The sequence below is a fragment of the Lepidochelys kempii genome, chromosome 17, assembly GCF_965140265.1.
Source record: "Lepidochelys kempii isolate rLepKem1 chromosome 17, rLepKem1.hap2, whole genome shotgun sequence".
Lineage (NCBI taxonomy): Eukaryota > Metazoa > Chordata > Testudines > Cheloniidae > Lepidochelys > Lepidochelys kempii.
Window position 1 is genome coordinate 4,025,525 of NC_133272.1, and position 24,452 is coordinate 4,049,976.

At 39.3% G+C, this 24,452-nt stretch overlaps 1 protein-coding gene across 8 annotated transcripts in view; it reads left to right on the forward strand.

Annotated features, from left to right (window-relative positions):
• Nucleotides 1-23,781, forward strand: part of AKAP10 (A-kinase anchoring protein 10) — a 36,876-nt gene extending 13,095 nt beyond the window's left edge. For 2 of the 8 annotated variants that reach the window (XM_073315992.1, XM_073315990.1), the window contains 13 exons: nt 769-978; nt 3,113-3,670; nt 7,059-7,157; nt 8,371-8,455; nt 8,886-9,009; nt 10,334-10,470; nt 11,741-11,885; nt 12,750-12,926; nt 15,561-15,670; nt 17,672-17,754; nt 18,405-18,457; nt 21,028-21,123; nt 22,304-23,781. In XM_073315992.1, coding sequence (XP_073172093.1) covers nt 870-978; nt 3,113-3,670; nt 7,059-7,157; nt 8,371-8,455; nt 8,886-9,009; nt 10,334-10,470; nt 11,741-11,885; nt 12,750-12,926; nt 15,561-15,670; nt 17,672-17,754; nt 18,405-18,457; nt 21,028-21,123; nt 22,304-22,309 — 1,782 coding nt within the window. In that variant the 5' untranslated portion in view covers nt 769-869 and the 3' untranslated portion in view covers nt 22,310-23,781. The other 6 variants (XM_073315993.1, XM_073315991.1, XM_073315995.1 and 3 more) reach the window with 6 other exon arrangements.
• Nucleotides 23,782-24,452: the final 671 nt, after the last annotated feature.

The following is a 24,452-nucleotide window of genomic DNA, read 5'->3' on the forward strand; positions in this document are numbered from 1 at the left end:
TCACTTAGGAAATAGAAAAGATTCTTATTGTTATGACAGAAATGTTTTCCTCTGAGGAAACTAGCCTCTGTCTCATTTCTCTTCAAATTCAAGCAGCCAGTATGATTCTTATCCTAATGCTGCTGCAACAGATTTATGTATTAGTACTTAGTCTCAGCTTCAATGAGCTTTTCATTATTTTCTCTGCTCATCAGTGCTTACTCTACTAGCCTTGTTTTCTCTAATGGCAAGCAAAGATAAAATAATTTTGGAAAGAGTAAATGTACCTATTAAAGTTCACAGGTGGTTTCATAGCATTGGATAATTTTCTCTGACCACATTAAAAGGTTTCCAAAAGAGAAGTGGAAATTGACCTATTTGTCCAGAATGAAGCTGCTGATGTTGTTCTGTAGTTTATTGAAAAAGTGTAAGACTGCTATGATAGTTCTCATACATGAGGCAGGTAAACTCTTGGGGTTAACGTTCTTTGTGTAAACTTAAACGTAGAGTCCTTGTTATTTGCTGAACAAATGTGATAAAGGAGAATGGGCAACACTATAAATGGGCTAAAGTGATATCATCATTGGCATGGAGAACCCACTTATTTCTAGTACCCCTGCTCTGGTCAGATAATTAAGCAGAGACTGACATACATCACTACAAATAGTGTTTTTGTAATAAGGATGCAGTTGAGCTAACACTGTAACTCATCTTATGGTACTTAGCATGGCATACTGTGTAGAAAAGGTTGCAAGTTTTTTCTTTTAATCATTGTTGTCTTGGTTCCAGCTTCAATACCAGTACATTCCCCTCAAAGAAGCACTAGAAATCATGCCTTGCTGGAGGCTGCAGGACCAAGCCATGTGGCAATTAATGCCATCTCCGCCAACATGGACTCTTTTTCTAGCAGTCGGACAGCTGCTCTTAAGAAGCAGCCAAGTCACATGGAGGCTGCACATTTTGGAGACCTAGGTAAGACCTTGCTGTTCTCTAATATAGGTGAGCCATATCTTTTCATATCCTGTGAATATTATATGTGCTGACCACTACGACAAGGTAGCATTGAGGCAAGTAGCTTAGTAAGGTTAAAAAAATTAGACACAAGAATAGTATCTTAGTTATACTGCAAAGAGCAAAATAACATGGGCTATCCATTCAGTATAAAGCATACTTATTACCAGTTGGGATCAAAACAAAATGTGCCCTGCCCTATAGTTATTTACAGTAAAGTATACTATGAAAGTGTTGCACCTTCCTATAAAACACTGTTGATGGCACTGTCAAAGAGGATAGCACACTAGATGGGCTATGGGTCTGTTCCACTGTGGGCCCCTTCTGTGTTCCTTCATTGCAGGTTCCTCCATGGGTATGTGTCAATTTATGTGTAGGCTTAGTACATCTGTAAATATTAGATTCCTGATCACTCACTTTATTTTGTTTTCTGTTTAGAGCTCTTTTCATCACCAATGGGCTCTCTATAAATGGATTTTTGGGTTGGCTATGGTGAATGAAGATTATACTTTTAAAAAAAAGAAGTTCATGAGGAGTCTTTTTGCTTCATACTGTACGTTGTGGCCATTTGTGCTGCAGGCAGTACCTTTGTACTAGGCCTCTAAGGCTACTCTGACAGTGTCAGTTTGTTTTTTATTAAGGCACTGGAAAACTTCATTGGACTAACCCCAGAGTAGCCACAAGCTTAGATACATAGGTTCTTAAATTATACTCATTGTGGTATCTTACATAGAGGCTTGAATTTGCCATTCTCTAGGGCCATAGATCCTCAACGTTGGTAGTCACCAGCCTGTAACTGTAAGGGACAGAATCAAAACTGATGGGAAGGCTGATGAGGAACTAGCCCCCAGCTTCTGGAGACCCCCTCATGTAGCTGCTGGCAGGGTGGAATCCAACACCTACTGCAAGAGAGAATTTAAAAAAAAAAAACACTAAAAAACCCAGGTGATGGGTCTCCTGCCTGGAATGATGACAGAAGCCCCCACCAACTGATTAGGTAACAGGCTACAAGGATGCTAGAGAGAAGTCCGAACAGGAGACCAAGGCTGTATTCCTTCTGCTCTGTACCCCTGCCAAAGAGTGCAGAAGGAAAGGTGTGTGCCTTGTGCATTCCAGCTGCCTCATCCTCTGGGTCAGAAATGACAAGCAGGTTTGCTAAAGGGTACAAGGCATCCATTATAAAAGTTTATTTTGTTTGTTTTAATCTCAACAAGCCTAAGCTAAGTAATGTCAATCTTGCAGAGTTCTTATAGTTGATCCTTCTGAACCACACAAGCTGTTTATACAGAGCAGGCAAAATGCCATTTAGAGTGACCCAACAAATCAATTTACCAATATTTTGCAGGCTAGACATTTTTGAATGTGAAATAGTAAACACTACTAGAAAATGAGGTTTTTATGTTTAACTTCCTCATTGTACGTCGGAATGCTCAATAAACATGCTGTTCAAAAGCCCTTTTGGCACTGCTCGCTGTACCATCCACTGACTGTTACGGATTGATTTCACTCACGGATGATGGCACAGCTTGTGAGCAGAGGAAGGCTTGAGTGTTCAATGTTGCTAAAGTGTTATCAGTGCATTCTTATGGCTTACCTTCAGAGTTTTTTAAAATGCATTCAGAGTTTGAGGAAAGTTAAGATAGCAGTTATAATGACTGTCATGGATTTAATATGTGAAAGTATAGAGCAGAGGTTGCAAGAAGTGGAGTAAGCAAAGTCTGTGTGCGTAGGGTGGTTTTCACACACTCCCACCTCACATGATCTAGGCATGCATTAGGAAATGCCTGTAAGGATTAGTTGCGTAAGGCCTCTTTGTGCCTAAGTATTTGATACATTGGTTGAATAATCAAATTTTTCTGTCTATTTGACAGTAGGATGAGAACTTTACTGGATTGATCAAATATAAATAATTTTTTTTTTTTAAATGGTAGGCATTTCCACTTTCCAAATACTTGTTGGGTAGGAAATGCATTTTACACCAAACTTGTAGGGGTACTTCAGAATCCCACCCCCTCTTCTCCTCCGCCCCCTCCCCCCCCCCCCCCCGGTTGCATTTTGGTAATTGTATATCAGATGCCAACATGTAGAATATTGTGTAAACTCTCTGATGCTTTTTCTTTAGGCCGATCGTGTCTGAATTATCAGGCTCAAGAGACCAAATCAAGCCTTTCAAAGACCCTTGAGCAAGTCCTGCGGGACAGTGTTGCCCTCCCTTATTTTATCCAGTTTATGGCACTGCGTAGAATGGAACATTTGGTTAAATTCTGGTTAGAGGCTGAAAGCTTTCACTCCACAACATGGTCCCGCATAAGAGCACACAGCCTGAACACAGTTAAACAGAGTTCGTTGGCAGAGCCAGTGTTTCCCTCAGTAAAACAGCATGAAACCACAGTATCTTCTCCAACTGGATTGCTTGACGAGAGGTTGGAGGATTCCAGCACAGTCCATCTGCTCATGACCAAGACAGTACCAACAAACCTGAATGATAGAATTGGCAACATTCAGAACCACTTGCTGTCAAGCCACGATAGCAATAATGCCAGGGTACTTCATCTTGGGAAGTCTGAGGCAGGGACCCATTCTGTTCCAGCTGAACAGCAAGACTCTTCCAAGCTTACAGTATCAAACAGAAACAGCCCCTCTTCTGCACTAGAGGACTTGTCAGGAAAACTAATGAAAAGTAAGTGCATCAGTGGTTCTGTTACATGCCTGGTTCCTCTGCCTCTTGTCTGCAAGTGGAGGAATATGGGAGGGTAAATAAAAACCTTTTTAAAAATACATTTTACTCCGAATGTATGGGTGCACCTGACTAACATGTATCTGAAACCTTTTTTCAAAGAAAATGACTAATTTATTGCTAGTATAATAGCTCAGCGTTATGGTGCTACATAATCCTTAATCAAATTTTAGGATTCTCAGAGTAGACCCATTAAATCAGATTTTTTACAATGTAGGTGGATTTTCCTGCAGAAGCAATCCTATTCCCAAGGAAAGGCATAAATGGAGAGATGAACAATCATCATGTTAAGAGGACTAATTGTGCTAGATTCATGTCTGATTCTGACAATAGCTACCTCAGGAAGCTTCCCTTATCCTGAAATCCTAGGAAAACTCTTACGAACTTGCAGTTGCTATAGGTCTTATCAATTTCCATGTTAAAGACTATATGCTAACTATTGATAGTTTAATGGACACACTCCCCTAAAGAGAAACAAAAGGTATGGGCTTATTACAATTGGGATAGGTTTAATGTGTTAATTCTGGTCACATAGGAGGCATCCAGTTTGGGAATCTCCCCTCAGTGTGCTCACCTTTCTCTCATTAATACCAATTGACACTGAAGTGGAACACCTAAAAGGTTATGGGCAAAATCATTCCTGGGCCTGGGTAAAAAGGGCAGTTGCTTTGAAACACTTTGCCCTATCAGAGAACTAGCAGTGATGCATGCTTTCTCTTTTTAACAATATTGTATCTGTACCACAGAAAATAATGGCATTTGCAGCAGCATAAAATATTTGTGAACTAAGGTAGATGGGTTACTTTGGAAACTACCTCTGCTGAACGTTCAGGGATGTGTACTGCCATCAGACCACTGAAGTCGAGATTAGACCGATGTACCAAAACAGATATTCTGCTTCATTGAGAAAAGAAAATGTTGTGGGTTGGAAAGGTGGATGGGCAGGGGTTGGGGGACGAAGCTAAAGAATCACTTTGACAAACAAAGCAACCATGAAAACCGCCTTGTGTTCTATTAACTGAGTCTCCGCATTGATACCCTAACAAACATACCTGCTTAGACCACAGAGCCATGATGGAGCTCTAACCTTAGATTTATCCCATGTAACTTTCTTTAAAATAAATAAGTCAGACTCATACTGCTGCTGAGAATGATGCCCTAGCTCAGATTGTTTTTATATTTACATTTATATATATAAATTCTCAGTAGCAGCAGGGATTAAAAAAAGGGAAGCATTGAATTCTGAAAGGAGGAACTGTCAAGATACTGTGTAGGCCAATGTTAAGGCTGAACTCCTTTGTGTCATCTTTTGAAAGATTTATGTTAAATATTATGCTGTCAAACAGACATCAAAACCATTACATACTCTGGCATTGTACCTTTACCTACATGAGTAATCTTGTGAAATCAAGGCAATCTCGGTAATGGCTTTTCTATTTTAAAAAATTGTCGCAAAACTTGAATGACAATGCGGGAAGGAGGGTGATAGTTGCCTCTGCCTGGAAGCTGTATATATTATATCTTGTAAAATAACATATAGTTACAAATCCTCTCAAGAATGTGTACGGAAAATGTTTTTGCTCTTGGATTTATTTGATCAAACGTCTCATAATTGATCTAATTTGGGGCTCAATCCTTCACATGCTGCTGGGAGTAGTACTTATTACCATGAGCAGGAGCACAGACAGTAATTTGATTATTTATGGTAGTATGTTAATAAGTGGCATGCCCCGTAATCCCCTTTTGCATTTCTCCTCACCCTGCACCTGCCCAATTATGTGTGTGTGTCTAAACAAAAACAAAAATGAAACATCCCTTTCACAACACGCTGTTTGCTTGAGTGTTGCATCCTTTTCCTCTGACCTTTGTCTATCTTGTGTGTTTTGATTGTAAGTTCTTTAGGGCTGGGACCAGTTCTTATGTACAGCATCTAGCACAGTGAAACTCCAATTCTATTTGGGGCCTCTAGTTGCTATAACAATTTTTTAAAAAAGGGTGTGGGGGGAGTGTTTGCAGGAACTGGGATTCTTTTTTTTTTTTTTTTTTTAAGCAATCTAAAGGGTTTGGGGCATAGATGCCTGAAATACTAGACATTGTCATTGACTTTGCTACAGAGTTCATTCAAATTTTTGGGGGTTCTTGACATTTTTGTAAATGGAAACTAAAATTAGCTAATGGCAATTTTATTTGTATTCAAATTGGAACAAAAATGTTTAATTCTGTTGCTGATGGGATGTTCTTGTGTATAAGAGAAGAATCGTTTCTAGTTGTAATGTAAGCCCTCTGCATAGTATCAACTCAGAATAGTAATCATAAAATGATCTTTCTTTCCTTATTCATCTGTATTAACAATTTCCAGTTACCAAAGACAAGTTTGTCAAAAGAGCATAAATTAAGTTTTGTATGTTTACTGAACTCATTTGATTTGAAGAAACTGAATGTATAACTGAATTTCCACAAGTAAAGTGACACCGATTAAGGGTTTGTCATAAACAAATTATTTTTCCAACAATGTGTCTTAATGAAATATAATTAAATGGAATTTTATACTAAGAAGTGACATTTAGGTTGTGTAGTGTTCAAATAGTTTCTAGTTTCCATCTGTTACATTTATGGACTTGATTACTTGAAAGTGGAGGTAAGAGAAACAACCCGTTAAGCAAGCTTTGTGTTTGAGGCTAAAAGCAAATGCAGTTCATGTATTAATAATGCCAGGCTAAAGATAGATGTCTGATGTTGCACAGCCTGGTAGTGCAACTTATTTTTTCATTGGCTAATTCTTTCAGGGGGTTGTACTTATAACATATTTTCTGTATTTAAGGATGGTGTCTGCCAGTAGGAGTTAGGACAACAGCATGGATGAATAACAGAAAATAGGTGCAGGGGACTTCGTAGTACTTCTGATACCTCACTTTAAAAAATACCAGAATTCCACTGTAACGTGGCAGCTTTCTGCACAACTATGAAGAGGGCCAGAGTTTGGGAGCTGTCTTAGGATTCTTGCTTTACTGAGGTGGGCCTGGAAGATAATACATTCCACCCATGTGGTGGACGTGAGGGATTGCAGAGCTGCACCCCTCTTATTCAGTCCTATTGGCTGGTGCATGGTGTTCTTATGGTAGCCTGGGGTGTGCTGTAATCTGCCTAGAGACAGGGCTGTCATGATAGGAATTGCTGTCCAGAGAATAGAATAGGAAGTTAAAAGGTTGGAGAAAAGGAGAGCCATTTCTGATAGATGCTTCCTGTTCCTAAATGGAAATGCATATCATTTACTCATCTTACAGATATACATCAATGGATCTTAAGTTCAACTTGTGTTTTCTTCTTTTAGGTATAGAGCGGGATGCAGTTATTACTTTTACCAAATATATTTCTCCAGATGCTGCTAAACCAATACCTATTACAGAGGCAATGAGGAATGACATAGTGGGTAAGAACATGCTGTATTTAATAAAATTGACTTGACCCATTGCATTTCCCAAAAGCAATTGCATTGGTATGCAACAGAATGGATTCCTCTTTGTTTCTCACGACAACAGAATTGTGTTTTCATTTTTTATGAGTTTAAAACATCAGCAGTAAATAGATCGTAAAATGTACACCTAATTACTTCAGAAATCCCCAACTATTTATTAAATTTTTCTATGGTGCTTATTTCTGTAGCATCTGAGCACCTCACATACATTAAGGCAATGGTTCTCAACCAGGGGTATGTGTACCCTTGGGGGTTACGCAGAGGTCTTCCCGGGGGTACATCAACTCATCTAGATATTTGCCTAGTTTTACAACAGGCTACATAAAAAGCCTAGCAAAGTCAGTAAAAACTAAAATTTCATACACACAATGACTTGTTTATACTGCTCTATAGACTATACACAGAAATGTAAGTATAATATTTATATTCCAATTGATTTATTTTATAATTATATGGTAAAAATAAGAAAGTAAGCAATTTTTCAGTAATAGTGTGCTGTGACACTTTTTTGTATTTTTGTATTGTGTGCTGTGCCACTGATATTGTAAACAAGTAGTTTTTAAGTGAGGTGAAACTTGGGGGTATGCAAGACAAATCAGACTCCTGAAAAGTGTACAGTAGTCTGGAAAGGTTGAGAGCCACTGCATTAAGTGATTTACCGTCTTTCTAGTATGAAAGTTTTATAATCCACATTATGCAGATGGGAATCATAGAATATCAGGGTCGGAAGGGACCTCAGGAGGTCATCTAGTCCAACCGCCTGCTCAAAGCAGGACCAATCCCCAATTCTTGCACCAGATCACTAAATGGCCCCCTCAAGGATTGAACTCACAACCCTGGGTTTAGCAGGCCAATGCTCAAACATCCCTTCCTCCTGAAACACAGAGAAGAAACAGACCTTGCTTATGTTAATACAGGAATGTTTGGCATAGTTAGGAATAGAACCCAGATCTCCTGAGTCCCAGTTCAATATTTTAACCATGAGAATATCCTTCTCATTTTATAGACATTTGAAATAAAACTTTTAAAAAGTTCTTTGAACAGTCAGAACTTGTTAATCCCAGTTGGCTTGAACTGTTGATTTTTTTTCATTAGACTTATCACCAATGATTTCTTTTAGCTAAATAAACCCAACTCCCCATTAAAATTGGTCTGGTCTCTTTTACAGCAAAGATTTGTGGGGAGGATGGACAGGTGGATCCTAACTGTTTCGTTACTGCACAGTCAATAGTGTTTAATGCAATGGAACAAGAGTAAGTTGATGCCGTGGTTTGGCTTTATCATGTTGTGTGTTCTTTCCTCTTACGCTATTTTTCAAAAACAGTTTCATAGATCTAAGGGTAAACATATTTATATAGTTAAGTGAATAGTAATTGTGCTACGTCACTCTGTGCCACCTCTTATACTTGGAACAGTCTGTCTTCATGCTCCAAAGCCCCTCCTTATACTCCAAATCTGTTATCATGATTGTTTCCCTGAAGTCATTTATAAATGCTACTGCTAGATAATTATGCCACTTTCAGTTCATACAGACGTACCACACACTATTGTTTATCTGTTTTGCCTTTATCTGACTAGTTTTTTAAGAATCTTGGGGTAGGGACAGTTTTATTTGTAAAATGCCATGTTTGCTGTTGGCACTTGATAGCTAATAATATTTAATATTGTTTTGTCCATGTGCAGGCACTTTAGTGAATTTTTGCGAAGTCACCATTTCTGTAAATACCAGATTGAGGTGCTGACCAGTGGGACTGTTTACCTGGCTGATATACTCTTCTGTGAATCAGCACTGTTCTATTTTTCTGAGGTAAGTTTCTGTCTCACCCCCTCAGTGTAGTGTAATAAAACCACATATGCCATAACAGCTTTATTTTAGGAGCCATTTATATAACTTGAAAATATTAAATATACCTAGTGCTAGGAACAAATGCATTAAACTATTTTTTTCCTGTCTCTGTAGAATCACTGCAAATGTTCTAATTTCTGTGTTATCTTTTAGGCTGAGCTTTCACACATCTCATCTCCTGTTTAGAACTCCTTCATAGCACTCTTTTTGCTCTGTAGCAGGACATTGTTAAGCACTGGAATAAATTGCCTAGGGAGGTTATGGAAACTCCATCACTGGAGATTTTTAAGAGCAGGTTAGACAAATACCTGTCAGGAATGGTCTACATAATACTCAGTCCAGTCCTGCCATGAGTGCATGGGACTGAACTAGATGACCTCTTGAGGTCCCTTCCAGTCCCATGATTGTAACAGTTCATTTACCTACCCCTACAGGGCTGGTAGGAGGTTTAATATCTGTAAATCTTTTTGAGAATCTTGAAAAACCCTAAAGAAGTACCAGAAATTTTTGTAGCAAAGTGATGGGCACAACAACTTAATCTCTTGCAGAATAAGCTGGTGGCAGGTAGAATTGTTTAATCTTGCCTTGACTTTTAGCTATTTTATAATCTTGCCAAAAGAAGCATTGACAAGAAGTACTGGGCAAAATTTTGACCTGGGTCATGCTGGTATAAATCCAGAGTAATTCCATTGGCTTCACCAGCATGACTTCAGACCAGAACATGATGAATGTTTTGAATCTGAAACCTCTTCACAGTAGCAGTGCTCTCTAAGTTTGGGGAATTGGGCTTGTCAGCGGGCAAACCTGTTTTCATGGCTTAAGAGTGTTGCAAACTACACTGGCCCGTATGTCTTGAAATGGCAGATTAAGAAGCCCAAACATCCACACTGTTTCATGTTGCATTAAGATAAAGTCCACACAATGTGAAAATTATTTTTCTGTGTTCCTATGTGTTTTCATACAGTACAAGTACGTGTAATTATCCAAGCATCATCTGACACTGAAATTTTGGCCTTTATTGTTAGTGATTTTTTTTTTACTGTATTTGTGAGTGAAGACAGACTGTTAATCCCTGCTTTGTGTAACAATACATCTGAGCATCCAGAAGACCTATATGGTATCTGCCCAGATAATTCTTGTGTATTGATATGTGATTCAGGTTTTGGGGGGGTGGGGTGTATTTGAAAAGGGACCAGGCCTGTCTATGTTCCCCTTCCACTTCTTAGCTAAAATCTGTTTTCTCTTCTTTTAAAGAATGTTTCATATTTCTTAATTTCCCTTATAGTACATGGAAAAGGAAGATGCAGTTAATATATTACAGTTCTGGTTAGCAGCAGATAACTTCCAGTCTCAGCTTGCTGCCAAAAAGGGCCAGTATGATGGGCAGGAGGCACAGAATGATGCCATGATTTTATATGATAGGTAAGTTGTTCTAACAATTATTTGCCTCCACAGTTCCAGGTTGAAGAATCTAGTACTTGCATATGTGGCACTGAATACAGCGATATTCTCTTATTCAGTAAACATCTTACATTCTTGGCTTTCTGTGTGCTTGGTATATGGGACTGAGGGGCACATGCTGAAGAGCATGTTTATTAAAGGTGACCTCCAGTGTAAATGGGTGGAAAATTGACTTTTTTAAGTTCCTTGTGTACAAAGAAGTCTAAAAGCTTTGAAAGTCATCTTGCATGTTCTTACATGAGAAATATTGAATGTTGTCTAGCCTATTTATGTTGGAGGACTCTATGGGTGGCTGGAGAACTAATGGCTTTGTGTCATCACAAGACCTGGGCAGTTGGTAGGGGAAGGATTTGTTTGTCACTGTTTACAACTCTGGGTTTTGAGTTTAATAGGTTTTAATTCAAACTCCTGATGTACAATTGAGAGCAAAACTCACTCTTCAATATTCAGGCACTCTCATGCCTTCAACAGAAGGTTGAGAAAACTTCCCACTTTAGTTATCTAGTCTTCCTAGGAGTCCTCTAGGAAAAACAGGGTTAGAAAACACTTGTTGTTTCTGATATTTAAGAAGTTGTTCATTTTGTTTTGTTTTTTTAATTACCACTTTTTGGGGAAAAAAACCTTTCAGACTTCCCTTTAGCTGTCATAAAGAAACAAGAAAGGGCACCAATAATGTAACTGCCACCCGAACCCTTGCATGTTGACTTCAATCATGTTCAAACAATAATGATTTCCTAAACTGCTTCTCAGAAAGCTTGTTCTAAAACTGAAGTTTGAGTACCCAGGGCCACAAGTTGTATTGAATGCATTTATTGCTGTGTTAGGAACTGGTGTCAGTGAGAGGGAACAGTCCCTGACCTATTTCAAACTAACCAGCTCATCTCAGTTCCCTAAAATCAGTTGTTTAATAGTGCAGTTAAAAGACAATGAACCTGCTTTGGGTTCTTAGTGCTTGCTGCCTCCTTGCTTTACAACATAGTATTGTGTGTGTAACACTGCCCATAAGCAGTCACATAATGTACTTTATTCCATTTACGCTTCTCTCATTTGAGGAGATATTTATAAAAAATGTTTATTTCCTCAGTTCAGGGATTTTTTCCTAACCTTTGGATATCATTTGTACATTCGTTTTGAGGCTAGTGACCACCTAGTGATAAAGTTATTTTGCCCACCTGTGAACATTTTGAAACTTGTCTTATGTATGGTTTTCTTCCACTATCATATGCTGCAGGTACTTCTCCCTTCAAGCCACACATCCTCTTGGATTTGATGACTTTGTGCGATTAGAAATTGAATCCAATATCTGCAGGGAAGGAGGTCCACTCCCTAACTGTTTTACTACTCCGTTACGGCAGGCCTGGACCACCATGGAGAAGGTAAACGAGAGCTTTTTGAAAACATTCTTGGAAAGTAGTAGAGAGAAAAGATGATCAATAATAAAATTAGAGATGGGGGCGGAAATTCTATCGGTTCTTAATCTTTCACCCTCTTGCTGCCTAGGTAATTGCCTAGGTAATTTGTTCAGTCTGTTTTTAAATCTTCCAAGCAAAGACATTTCTGTTAATTTTTTTTGTGAAATGGAGACTATTCCGCAGTCTAATATATCTCAAACTTTCTTCTGAGGTCATCTGCTAACCTCAGCTAATTTTTTGTTTCCTTCCGGAAACCCACTTCCTCCCTCATTACCTCTCTGCCGAGCCCACATCTTTGCAGAAAAAGACTCGTTAAAAATACTGATAGCTGATCATTAGGAGTTGCTTTGCAATTCTCTTGAGGGTGCTGTAACTGCCATATAACTATAGGCCACTAACTGAAGTATCTGAGTCATGAAGATAGTGGTTTCATTCTGTAGCTGGTAAAAACTCTTGAACAATTTAGTGAAAACATTTTCAGACTACAAGGATAGGGAGAAACAAGAGTAGGAGCAAAAAGCACAAGGCAAGTGCTTAAACCCTTCAGAGACTGAAACGAGTTTAAATATTGATACATAGGGCATGTCTACACTAGAAAATTAATTTAGATTAAAGTAGGGTGTGAATTTAAAGCACTATACCTGTTCCTGAATAATTCCATGTATGGACATTCTTGTTCAGGAATAGCTCCAAGGGTAGATGAGCCTTTAGTTCCCGCATATGGTCAGATACCCCTTCTCCTGTCCTGTGTGTGCCACTGTAATAGTCATTCATTCCGATTGTATCTTCTGCCTTTTTATCAACAAAACCAATTCCTCTGTTTCCTAGGTTTTTTTACCTGGCTTTTTGTCCAGCAACCTTTATTACAAATACTTGAATGATCTCATCCATTCAGTACGAGGAGATGAATTTGCAGGGGGAAATATTGCACTGACTGTACAAGGCCCCAGTAGCTCTCCTGACACTGAGCCTCATACAACTGGCTCTGATGGTTCTGTCTCCCAGGTAAAAAAAAAAAAATTTGTTTTACTTCCATCCTAATAGCAGTTGTGGTCATTCCACAGTGACATCACCAAACTTGAAGAATTACATGTAAAGAAGCTTTGGTTAAGGGAACATTTTCATGTATTTAAGTCACATTTAGCTTTCCTTCTAAATTCTATATTATAGTAGGAAATCTTTATTCCACCTTATTGTCTGTCTGAAATCCATCAATAAAAGTAATTTACATAGAAAAATACACTGCAATATTTAGTATAGCTCCTATTCCTAACCAAAGTTGCACCTCTTACTATAATACTGTTCAAATACTGCTGTGAGACGTACAGAAAGTACATCATCTTTGGTTTGTTAAAAATAATTATTGAAGAAATTAAACTATTAATGTGCAATAAAGACTTCCTATTACAATTTGCATTATTAGACAATGGTTGTCATTAGAAGTGACAGCAATAGTACACAGTGGTATCTGAAATACTGTAGGTCTTCCCTTAACAAAACAAAACGGTATCTATGATGTGTTTTATCTGCTGGAAAATGCTGACTTTTTAGTGTTGACAACTGTGAATAAATTGCTGTGTAGTTAAAATATAAACAACGCAAGTTATGGCTCTTAGGTTTTATTTACAGTAGCATGGTACTTTACAACAATCTAGTTCCAGTAAATGACAGCCAGACATTTAACCTAGGAGCAGAACATTTCTTTTTCAGGACAAAATAGAGACAACTACTGGCATAGAGAGAAATAACAGTGAATATCTAGTATTTAGGTTTCTATGAAAGCAGAAAGGACCCACCAGATTATGTTGTGCTTTATTCACCAGTTTAACTGGTTAGAAATTGAGAGTCTCTCTGGACTTCTAGAAAAGAACTCTTGTGCCAAACTCTACTTGTAATTAGCTGAGCTACATGGTGGTGATATCTGAGTTTGGGCTCCTATTTGTATATGGTGCAGTTGAAGATGACTACATTGTGAATAATGACTTAAAAGATCTGTTGCTGAGGCAGGCAGAGAGCTTTTTAACAAAACACTAAATAAGACTAGTTTGATTCTTCTGTAAACCATTTGGAAGTGAGACTGCAACTGGCTTCCTTTGACCCTCAATTGCTTTCTAACTTCATTGAAAAATGAGAGATTAGATTACATTTACTTTTGTTCAGTGACTTGGTGAAAGTACAGTCTTGTTTTATCTCAACTCCAGGTTTTTCTGTGCTTCATTAATGGCTTCTCTGGTTCTTCACCCATTTCTCCCCCCTTAGAATGCAGTTTTCTCAAGCTTGTGCCATGTGTGTTGCATTTATAAGTGGGTCCAGCCTGAGAAGTGGCCAACAGAGCAAAGCACATCGGGGAACTTTTCTCTTGGCGAATGGCAAACACATTTTTAACCTGGAATTGTCTATCATGAATGAAATTTTAGTTCACATTACATTCAGATATGGAACAGGGGCAGCGTATAGCAGTGGGCTCCAAGTTACCAGAGACTTAATTCACTTCAGATATTGAGCTTGGCTTTACGGCAGAACAGTTCCAGAAATCCTGCAAAACAATTTCCTCTCAGCCGAACCAAAGTAATAGCAATAACATCCACTGCAAGCAGATACTGACATGGTTTGAACACCCTGTCTGATAAACGCGGGTGTTGGGGCATAAAGTCACCAGGGTAGCCTGCCAGATCTTGAAAAGCTGTGCCGCTGAAAAGATCTTCTACACTTTCCACTGCATGCAGCCAATGAAGTGAGCTGTAGCTCACGAAAGCTTATGCTCAAATAAATTGGTTAGTCTCTAAGGTGCCACAAGTCCTCCTGTTCTTTTTGCGAATACAGACTAACACGGCTGTTACTCTGAAACCGGACTAAATATTGTAGAACAAACTGCGAGGAATTTTGCAATATAAATGGCAGAATATGTTAAAAAAATAGAACACTGTGTTTAATGGTGTAGATAGTTATGCAACTGAAAGAGTATTCTCTGTTGTGTGCTTCCACTTTACATATATCAGGGTCTCCCTGCATGCCTCACTAGCCTGCTATGAGGCAGCTACCATTAATGTTTCCATTTAAATATAGCATGTTAGTGAGTTACTGTATATGTGCACTCACTCTCACTCACATGTTTCTGTGTTTTCCTTAAGATGAAATAAGCAACTAGCCTAGGAAATGCATGATTTGTTCTGTGTATGGGAAAACATACTACATGTCATAGGAACCATGTATTTCCATTGAGGATTAATCCACATATTTACCAAGTAGATGGCTGGAATTAGGGGAATTTTTTAATAGCTGCAGCTTTTGAGAGAGCTCCCTGTTTTAAATTCAGAAACAAATATATGCATGTGCACACAAATCCACTCAGTCAGCCACTCTTTTTAAATAGATATATTCTGACTTAGGTATTACACATTTTGCTTTTTTATGCTCTGTTCATGTAACTGTACTTTATCACTGTCTGTTTAAAAACTATGTCACTTACTCTGAAATTCATATTTTGTGGGGTGGAGGCTGTAGAATATTTTTGGGCCTACTTAGAAACTTTGAACTATTTTATAGTGTACAAGAAAACTAGAATATCACTTGACCTGGTGTGCTAAGTGGCTATTAGTTCTCTGCATTTGGCACTAATATTTAGAATTTCTGTTGTAGTCCAGTGTCAAAAAGGCTAATGTTAAAATCCTGAAAAATTTTGATGAAGCAATAATTGTAGATGCTGCAAGTCTGGATCCAGAATCTCTATATCAACGAACTTATGCAGGGTAAGGTTTATTCAGTGTCTATCATTCTTTCATGTCTGTGCTTCACCTTTGTTTCATTCTTGTTGTGTCCCTTTGTATTAACAGTGCAGATAGATGCAAGCTGTAGCACTCTTGTTTCATTCCAGTAGACTATTACAGTTGTAGAGCATTAGTTAGATGAAAAATATTCTTCCTCTTCAGGTAACTGTGTCTGCCTGCCTCCCTTTTGAATAAAGCAAGCTGTAACTCACAGTGGAATTTGGTCTGCTTCAAACTTCTAATTTCTCAGCCATGGGAGCACTATTGAATTTGAAGTTGAACAATAGTGGTCAACCTTGAGAAAGAGGTTTATATTTATATCTCCCAGGGAGAGGGAAATATGAGTGTCAGCCCCAATGCCTGAAATGCCAGTACTGGCATATATGCTGGGCTTGAGACCCCTGAATTAGAGGCCCTGTTTTTTTCCTTTCAAGTAAATCTCACCAAATAGTAATTCTGTGAGGAGCCTCTCAACACTTTCAGCAGGTTAGAATATTGAATCTCTCCAGCTTGATGGAATCATTCCACCTTCCCTGGCCTCTCCCCCAAGGGCAGGTTCAGTCTTGATCTCATACAGGATAGTTTCACTCTATGTGTTTGTTCTGTTTTATTCCTTGAAAGTAATGGTTATTTAAATAGTATGATGCACATAGAAATGTCTTCATGTTTGTGACTCTCTGACCAAAAAAAATCCACCAGTTGATAGTTTGAACACTAATAATAAAAGCCCTTACTTTAAAAATGATTTTAAACTGCGCTGTGTTGGTTCCAAGATGTTTCCCCTGCCCCAGAAATAAATTTAGTATTTCCTGATCTCTCACTGATAGGTATTGGATTAGAAGGAAGCAAGCCCAGAAAATCTCAATAGAGCAATGTGCACCCTTGATTGTCTTCCTTCCTCTCACCAAATAGAGAAGAAACTGTTGCTCTCCATAATCCCAATGGATTGTGCTTTTCTTCTGCCTCTTAAGTCACTTCCTATTATGATAGTCATCAGAGTACTGGAGAAGCTTCTGTTTTCTGCCTCTTTTCCCATATCTCTCAAACAGAGATGCTTTTTCTATGGCTTATATCATAAAAATGTGGATTCCTTAAAATAAGTGGTCAAGTGTAAGGAAGTTGCTCGTTGCAGATATAACAAAAAATGATAGCACTTTTTAAATTGGACTTGCCCCTTTTTTGCTACTTTATGAGGTATAAGGAGGTCATGAAAGAAGGTGTCCTGGAAATGTAGTTTTTTCTGCTCCTTCCGCCCCCCTCCCCCCCACCTTAGAAATATCAGGAATGTAAACTCTGGTCATCCCGAGTGTTCCCAGAGGACTCTCTGATTCTAGGAGATCTCAGGGAATGCATGTCATTAGATCTTGTGTTAATTGAAGGGACAGAAATGTCAAATATTTTACAAAGGTTTCTTTTTTCCAAAATGTTAACTAGCCATGGAAATTATGTATGTGTCAGGAGAAAGTTTAAAACATCTGACTAAAACCCCCTTCCAATCTCAACTGCTTAGCTTTCACTGTCCTGGTTCCTTTTTGTGTTGTCTGTGTCTTACAGGCTAGACAGGATCTAAATTTCTAATGTAAAGAAGTAAATACTTTTGGGAGATGGGGCAACTTAATCATAAAAAGCACAAGCCAACTTTCTTTCATTTTCAGGTCACCTTTAACTTAAATCAGTTGTTCCCTAATAATTCATTTTGATGGCAGCAATTGGGGCACTTACTAACACAGACTTTAATGTGGTACAATCTAATCATTTTGAGGTTTGTACCTCTATTGAGTTTCTAGAAATGGATTCCGTAAAATAAACTTGGGATTTAGATGAAAGAGGGGAAATATCGGGATGGTAAAATGTAGCCCTGACTGTTGGGCCCAAGCACTTCTCAGCCATTGTAGAGAGCCTTTGCTCTGCTTCTACTGGACAGTTTTTCACATTGTGTCCCTGGTTAACATGCATAGCTTTGTCTACTGCCTCTTGCTGCAGGAAGATGACATTTGGAAGAGTCAGTGACCTGGGACAGTTTATCAGAGAGTCTGAACCAGAACCTGACATAAAGAAATCAAAAGGTTTGCTTTCTCCTTCCTCCTTTGCATCTGTAAACGTTTAGTAGCAGCTGCCCTCTTCCTTGCTTGCAACAGCCAAGATGAGCAGGATTCTGCAGTCTCCAGAGCCATTCCATATATGTTTGTCAAGCAGAGGGAGGTGCTTGAGGGACCGTCCTGTACATTCAGCCCACACTCATTCCCCAGCCAGACCCTGCTTTCCTGCTCCAGCAGGACTTCGCAGCAGGAGGAGTGTTGTGGGCAGCCTCTGGGATTTGAACTATCGACAGAGCCTGGCAGGGGGTGGGAAGCAGCTAAAAGCTGAGCTGATAAAACCTCTTATGCACTTGAACTTAAAAAAAGGGCTTCGCTTTCTCAGCTCTCGGCCAGCTTCCCACCCCACTGTATCTGCACTCATCCTGTTCCTCGGTGTGCTTCCAGAGAGCTGTAGCAGAGGAATGGGCCTGACTCAGTGCCAGGCCTCCCCCTAAGTATCTGTCTTCCACATGTGCCCCATGGCATCTGCACTGCTCTCCCCAGCACTAGCAGCAGAGTCTCCCAGTCCCTGGCCTGGATATGCAGATAGGCTTTTCCAGAGTAGGGCGACGAGGATACTTGGCTGAGTTTACTAATACTTGCCTTGAATGCTTTTTCCTTTTTTTCTCAACAATAAGGGTCCATGTTTTCACAAGCTATGAAGAAATGGGTGCAAGGAAACACGGACGAGGTATGCCCTGTTTTCAAGCAACGTTTTTTATGAGTGTAAAAATCTGGATTTACCATTCCAATTACGGATGAAGAATATTCTCTGGTTCTCAGTCCTGACCACTTTCTTTGTCTGACATTCCTCCAGCGGTCTAGCTCATTAACAGTCCTGTACCAAAATGTTCAGAAAACATAAATGACCTCCATGCAGTTGAGAGAACAGTTCGATTTTTGGCATTGCCAGCTGGTTGGCTTAACTAATGTAATTGGTAACTACAGGTTTGTAGTCAGGGATTTTCTATTGTCTCTGAAGGGAACAAACTGCAAAAGAAAGGGGTTGGGATTTCCAGATAACCAAGCAGCATTCATTCATTTTTCAAGTGATGGTCCCCAGGTGTATTCTGTGCACATCACTCACCTGAGTCTGGAATTTTTTTTTGTCCAAGTGGTGTCCGTTGGCCTGCACATAAGCCGTAGCCCTTTTCATGCTCCACACTCAGGGCATAAAGGATGGTGCAGGTCAACGCCTCTCCAGTTCTTTCTTACTGCTACGTGATCTGAGTCAGAATCTTCAGTGTCCTCAGCTCCTTTCTACTATGTCATTGCTGTAAATATATTGTATATAGTTAGGTTTTTTAGCAGTGTTTAATATTTATAGTGTAGTCTAGCATAGTATAGTTATATAATGTGTCTCCCCCCACCACCCTCGTGGGGAAGTCTGGGATTAAGCTCAGGGTCCCGGTGCTCAAAAACTGTTCTGCCCTCGCTCCTTTTCTGTGAGCAGTGAACATCAGTGCTCTCTCTATTGCCTGTGTGAGGTTCACATCTCTGCTAAGTGCAGCATCTTCAACTCAGAGCCCGGTATTTGGATGGGCATTGGAAGTAAAGTGCTCATGTTCCAGAAGGGTACAATCCATCTTTAACCACTGCAAAAATGACTCTATGAGGAGCTATTATTCAGCAAAATGGAAGCATTTCTCCGTTTGGGCTCAGCAAAACCCCTTGTCCCCAGAATCAGCCGGGATCCCTGCTGTCCTTGAATATCTACTTACTCTTAAGTCTTTGGGTCTCGTGCTCAGTTCTCTTTGAGTGCATTTAGCAGCAGTCAGTGCTTTCCATTTTCCAGTGGATAACCGTCACTCATCCTGTCACAACTCGATTTCTGAAGGGACTTCTCAGATCCTTTCCACCGCTCGTGAAGTTCACACAACAGTGGGACTTCAATTTTATTCTGTCGTCTCGCTAAACATCCCGTTGAGCCCGTAGCTACATGCTCTTTGGTCCAACTGTCTACGAAGGTGGCCTTTCTGACCGCTAAAACATCAGCCAAAAGAGTCCATGAACTGGGTGCACTCATGGCAGACCCACCATGTGCTACCTTTTACAAAGAAGAGGTCTTGTTACAGCCCCACCCCAGAGTCATCCCTAAAGTAGTTTCCAAGTTTCATGTGAGTCAGGTAATCAACTTACCAGTATTTTTTCCTAAATCACATGCCTTGGATGAATAAAGGTGGCTGCATTCTCTAGACATCTAAGGCCCTTTTGTCTACAAAAAACAATGGACATTAGACTTACCTATTTGTTTCCATAGCAGAGAGATCAAGGGGTCAAACTATATTGGTGCAGAGACTTTCAAAATGGATCTCTGGTTGTATTACTCTGTTACCAATTAGCTCACATTCCCCCTCTGGAGGGGGTGAGGGCTCCTTCCACCAGAGGGCAAGCAGCCTCTGCAGCATCTCTGAGAGACCTACCCTGATAGAGAGATGTAGGGCAGCTACTTGGATCTCTTTGCATACCTTTACAAGACATTGCGCTCTGGTTGACTCTTCCACTATGGATACAACTGTGGGGACTGCAGTATTACAGTCAGCTATCTCTATGGTGTCCTCTCACCCACCTCCTCTCTGACTGCTGCTTGTTAATCTTCCATGTGTGGAATAAACATAAGGTCCATCACTTGAGGAAGAAATGGAGGTTCCTTACCTGTACCTGGAGGTTCTTCAAGATGCGTGGTCCCGATCTGTATTCCACTACCCACTTTCCATCCCCTCTGCTGCCGATTGTTTGGACTGTGAGAATAGGAACTGGAGATGTGCCAGCTCACACCACCCTTTACGCTATTGGTTCAGAGCACAGGGAGCTACAGCGCACGTGCAGGCCAATGGATACTGCTTGTTTAAAAAAAAAAATTAATATTTTTTTAAAAAATACAGACTCGGTCACATGGGGCATATGTCTACCCAGGTGTGGAATACAGATAGGAATCACACATCTTGAAGAGCCTCCAACTACAGGTAGGTAACCTCCATTTTTGCACAGGTGGTGATAATTGTTCTATAGTGAGGCTGTAAAGTGACCACTGCATCTAGCTTGAGGACTAGTGTCCCCTCTTCAGGACTGATCAGTTCCCCATAAAGTAAATCTAAGAATCTGCCTGTCACTGAGATGGGTAGATTAGCACTGTTTAGAAGTACTCCTGTTTTACAAGGTTTAAAATGTGACTGTAGTAAGAGCGCTTTTGGACCTGTGACTCTAAGAATTAACAATTTCAAACGACTTACACTCAGAAACCAGTTTCCTTTGTTTTAGGCCCAAGAAGAGATGGCTTGGAGGATAGCAAAGATGATAGTCAATGATGTTATGCAGCAGGCACAAAATGACCAGCCTTTGGAAAAAGTTACAAAGGTAAATACAGGAGCCTCAACCATCTTATTCTTTTCCAGTCTGACCTAGGCCAAACTTTGGGAAGAATGGAGCTTTTGCACACTTTTCCTAGTGAATTTGATAACTAGAATGTGTGTCTGTATGCTATGCAAGATTTCTTGAGAATGCTCATGAACATGAAATCAGCTTTTCAGACTATATGACTGGCTTGCTTGTGAAAGAGTTTCATGGCTGAGACACCAAGATATTAGGTGCTTTATAGATACCTTTCATAGAAAGCATCTGTCCATAGTTGCACAATTACACAAGTCCTCTCGTGTTCATTGTTGTTCCTTTGGGATCTTTGGTAAACAATCTTAATTAAAGAAGTTGTGTTGTTACGATGGGTGATTGATACTGGAATGCCTTAGTTAAGTTCACACTTGCTATTTCAAATTGATGAGTGCTAAAATACTTGCCTAATGTACCAATAAAACATGTAAAAGCTTGAAAGCTGTTGCTTATTAGTCACACCAACTTTATCACTGTGCTACATTTATGGTATGAAGAAATAGGGAAGCCTGGTAGATTTGGCTTTGATTTAGAATTATGTTTAAGTGTTTAATTATTTTTTAAATAGCATTTCTGGTTTTCTGCAGTCCCACAAGATTCCAGGTTCTGAAACAACCTTTAATGCAACAGTTTCATTATGAAACAATATAATTGCTTGCTGTATTCCTCTTCACTAATCTCTTAGTATTGGTTGTCAAAATTTCTGAAGGCCAAGGGTAACCTATGAAATCTACCTGCATCTCTGTACCATCATCACCAAGGAGTTAAATATCTACTCAAAACATAGGTTTATACCTCTAATTTGTGATTGTCGTCTTGTTTCTGGAGGCAGTGATATGAGTGACTTATTCAACAGTCCCTCTACTTAAATTTGTCTGTAAACAATCTAATTCCAGTCTGAGTAGATGAAAAGGTCACCTGAAACACACTAACATTTTAAAAATCAGTGGCTACAGACGGTTGGAACTCAAATTAAGCAAGTACAGTTACAGTATTGGAAGTTTCTCCCTCATCAAAAACTCTTTCCAGTCAACTTTGTGCAAACATTTGCCAACACCACAACTGTCTGTCCCTGTACTAGATGGTTGATCTGTACAGTTTTCAGCCACCTTGTCTAGAATGAACTTTAATTCTGTGTTTCCTTTCCCAGCTATGATTTTAGAAATGCCAGAGCAAGAAATCTGGTTTTCTGCTTTTGAAGATAAGTGAACTTTTTCCCTTTTGGTGGAGTCTTCTTTAACACAGCCAATGAAAACAAAGCACTGTTACTTCAGACAGCTGATACTCCCTCATCCACCAGGGAGGAGGAAAAGGAGCAATCCTATATCTCCTCCACAAAGTACAAAGTAATGTTTTTTTCTACTGCACGTGGCATTCACAATAATGAAGGTTTTAAAGAGATGAAGAAGCGATTCATGAACATGTCATTGGAAAACTGTGATCTGCTTTACAAATACTTTACCCCATCTCGGAAGGACTGTTAATCACAATATCTGCAATGGGACATGGGCCACACTGGGGAGGGGAAAGGCTTTGTTGTAGTTTCTAGTTCTACTACTACTCGTAATTTTTAAACACGCAACTATAAAGGCCACAGGGCAACTTCCCTGACCTTACCCATTGGAGAGGTCAGCCTGAGATGAGGAATACGTTGGCAGTGAGCTATAACAGTTACATTTTTCCTTACTTGAACTAGATGAGTATTCAACTGTAAGATAAATAAATACATTTTACTTCCATCATAACAGCATTCATTTTGAAAGAAGCATAAAATGGCCAGGAGTGAAGACTGGACAATGTATCTCTTTCTGCCCTTAGTCAAGCTGTTAACACTTGCATACACGCATTCCTTGCTTCTAGTATGCAGAAAATTTACAAACCAATCTCTCGCCTGTGCAGCCCTCCATTTCTGATTCATGGCTCTGAGTCCAGCCCTCTGTGCTGAGCGGACTGTGCCCAGTGGACTCTGTTCCATTTTCTTACTTCTCTCTCATGCAGGTGTAAAATAACTGCCATTATGCGTTGCTTCCATTTTCCATTATGTGCTGTCATCAGACCGAGACAATATCTATTCCCAGATGTTTGTTTTTAAGGAAAAAGATCGTTCAGTTTTAGGACATTTTGCCTTTATTTCCCCTTCATTATTTTCAGCATTTGCAACTTATATAGCCTTTGTTTTAAACAAAAAGCCACAGCATCTACCATACTTCTCTCTTGGTCACCAGACCAGTGAGGGGATTCTGCAGAGCATCTGAAGCACTCAAGTTGTCACTCCGTTATATTATCGCTGTATTTTTTATTGTGAAGCATTTCTGGTTTGGGTTTATTTTATTATGATTGCTTTTGTTTTCTCAAGACTGTGCAAAAAATCACTTTATAAAAATTCTCAATCATCTCCAATGTTCAGAAAGTCTTGATTGACTAGCAAATATTATTCTGTTGCAATATTTGACTGTATAGCGGCACACTGTATTGTCTAAGAAGAAGCAAAAAGGCTGTGTATAAGGTTTTTGGTACTATGTACCACCTCTTATTTCTCTCATGCCCAAGTATTCATGGACTTAAAACATATTATATTTAATTGTTTTGATTTAAAATATATAAATATTAAAAATTGTGTCAATTTTCTGTTTTGATGGCATTTGATTTTTTCCTACATATCTTTTATGCATGGGTCTCCTCTTTGCTTTTATGGGGGGAAAAAAAATCCTGAAATGCCTCTTTGGCTGGTTAGTTATGGTGGGCCAGACTTAGTGTCCTTAATGGAAATGCCCATATATTGGCTAGTTTAAATTTTTTCCTGGTGGAAATTATGCATAGAAGTTTAGCAAAATGAAGTTTTTAAATATGATAAACTTGGTCTCTTAAAAGAAAATGAAGTATCAATTTAGAAAAGCATAGAATAAGTACCTGTGATGCTCCTGAGGGAATCACTGGTTTGGAAAACAAGCTTTTGAAAGAGTAGAAAGACTTAAGTTGTAACAGTGAGATTTTTCTGGGGGAACTGACACCCTAGAGCTGCCCCGGAATAGCACTCAACATCACACTATCCATGCAGTGGTACAGGGTGGGGAGCCAACAACCTTTGCAATGTCCTGGATACGATATGAAAATTGAGCACAGCTCCTAACAATTCAGGCTTATGAAGTGTGTCTCTCTTCTTACCTTCTTGTAATGTAGTGCTTCTGACTGAAGCAAGAAGGCTTCTGTAGAACCATGACTGCTAGAAAAAATACAGCTACCATCAAACACTGACAAATCCGTACTACATGCATATGCATCAACTTAGAAAACTCAGG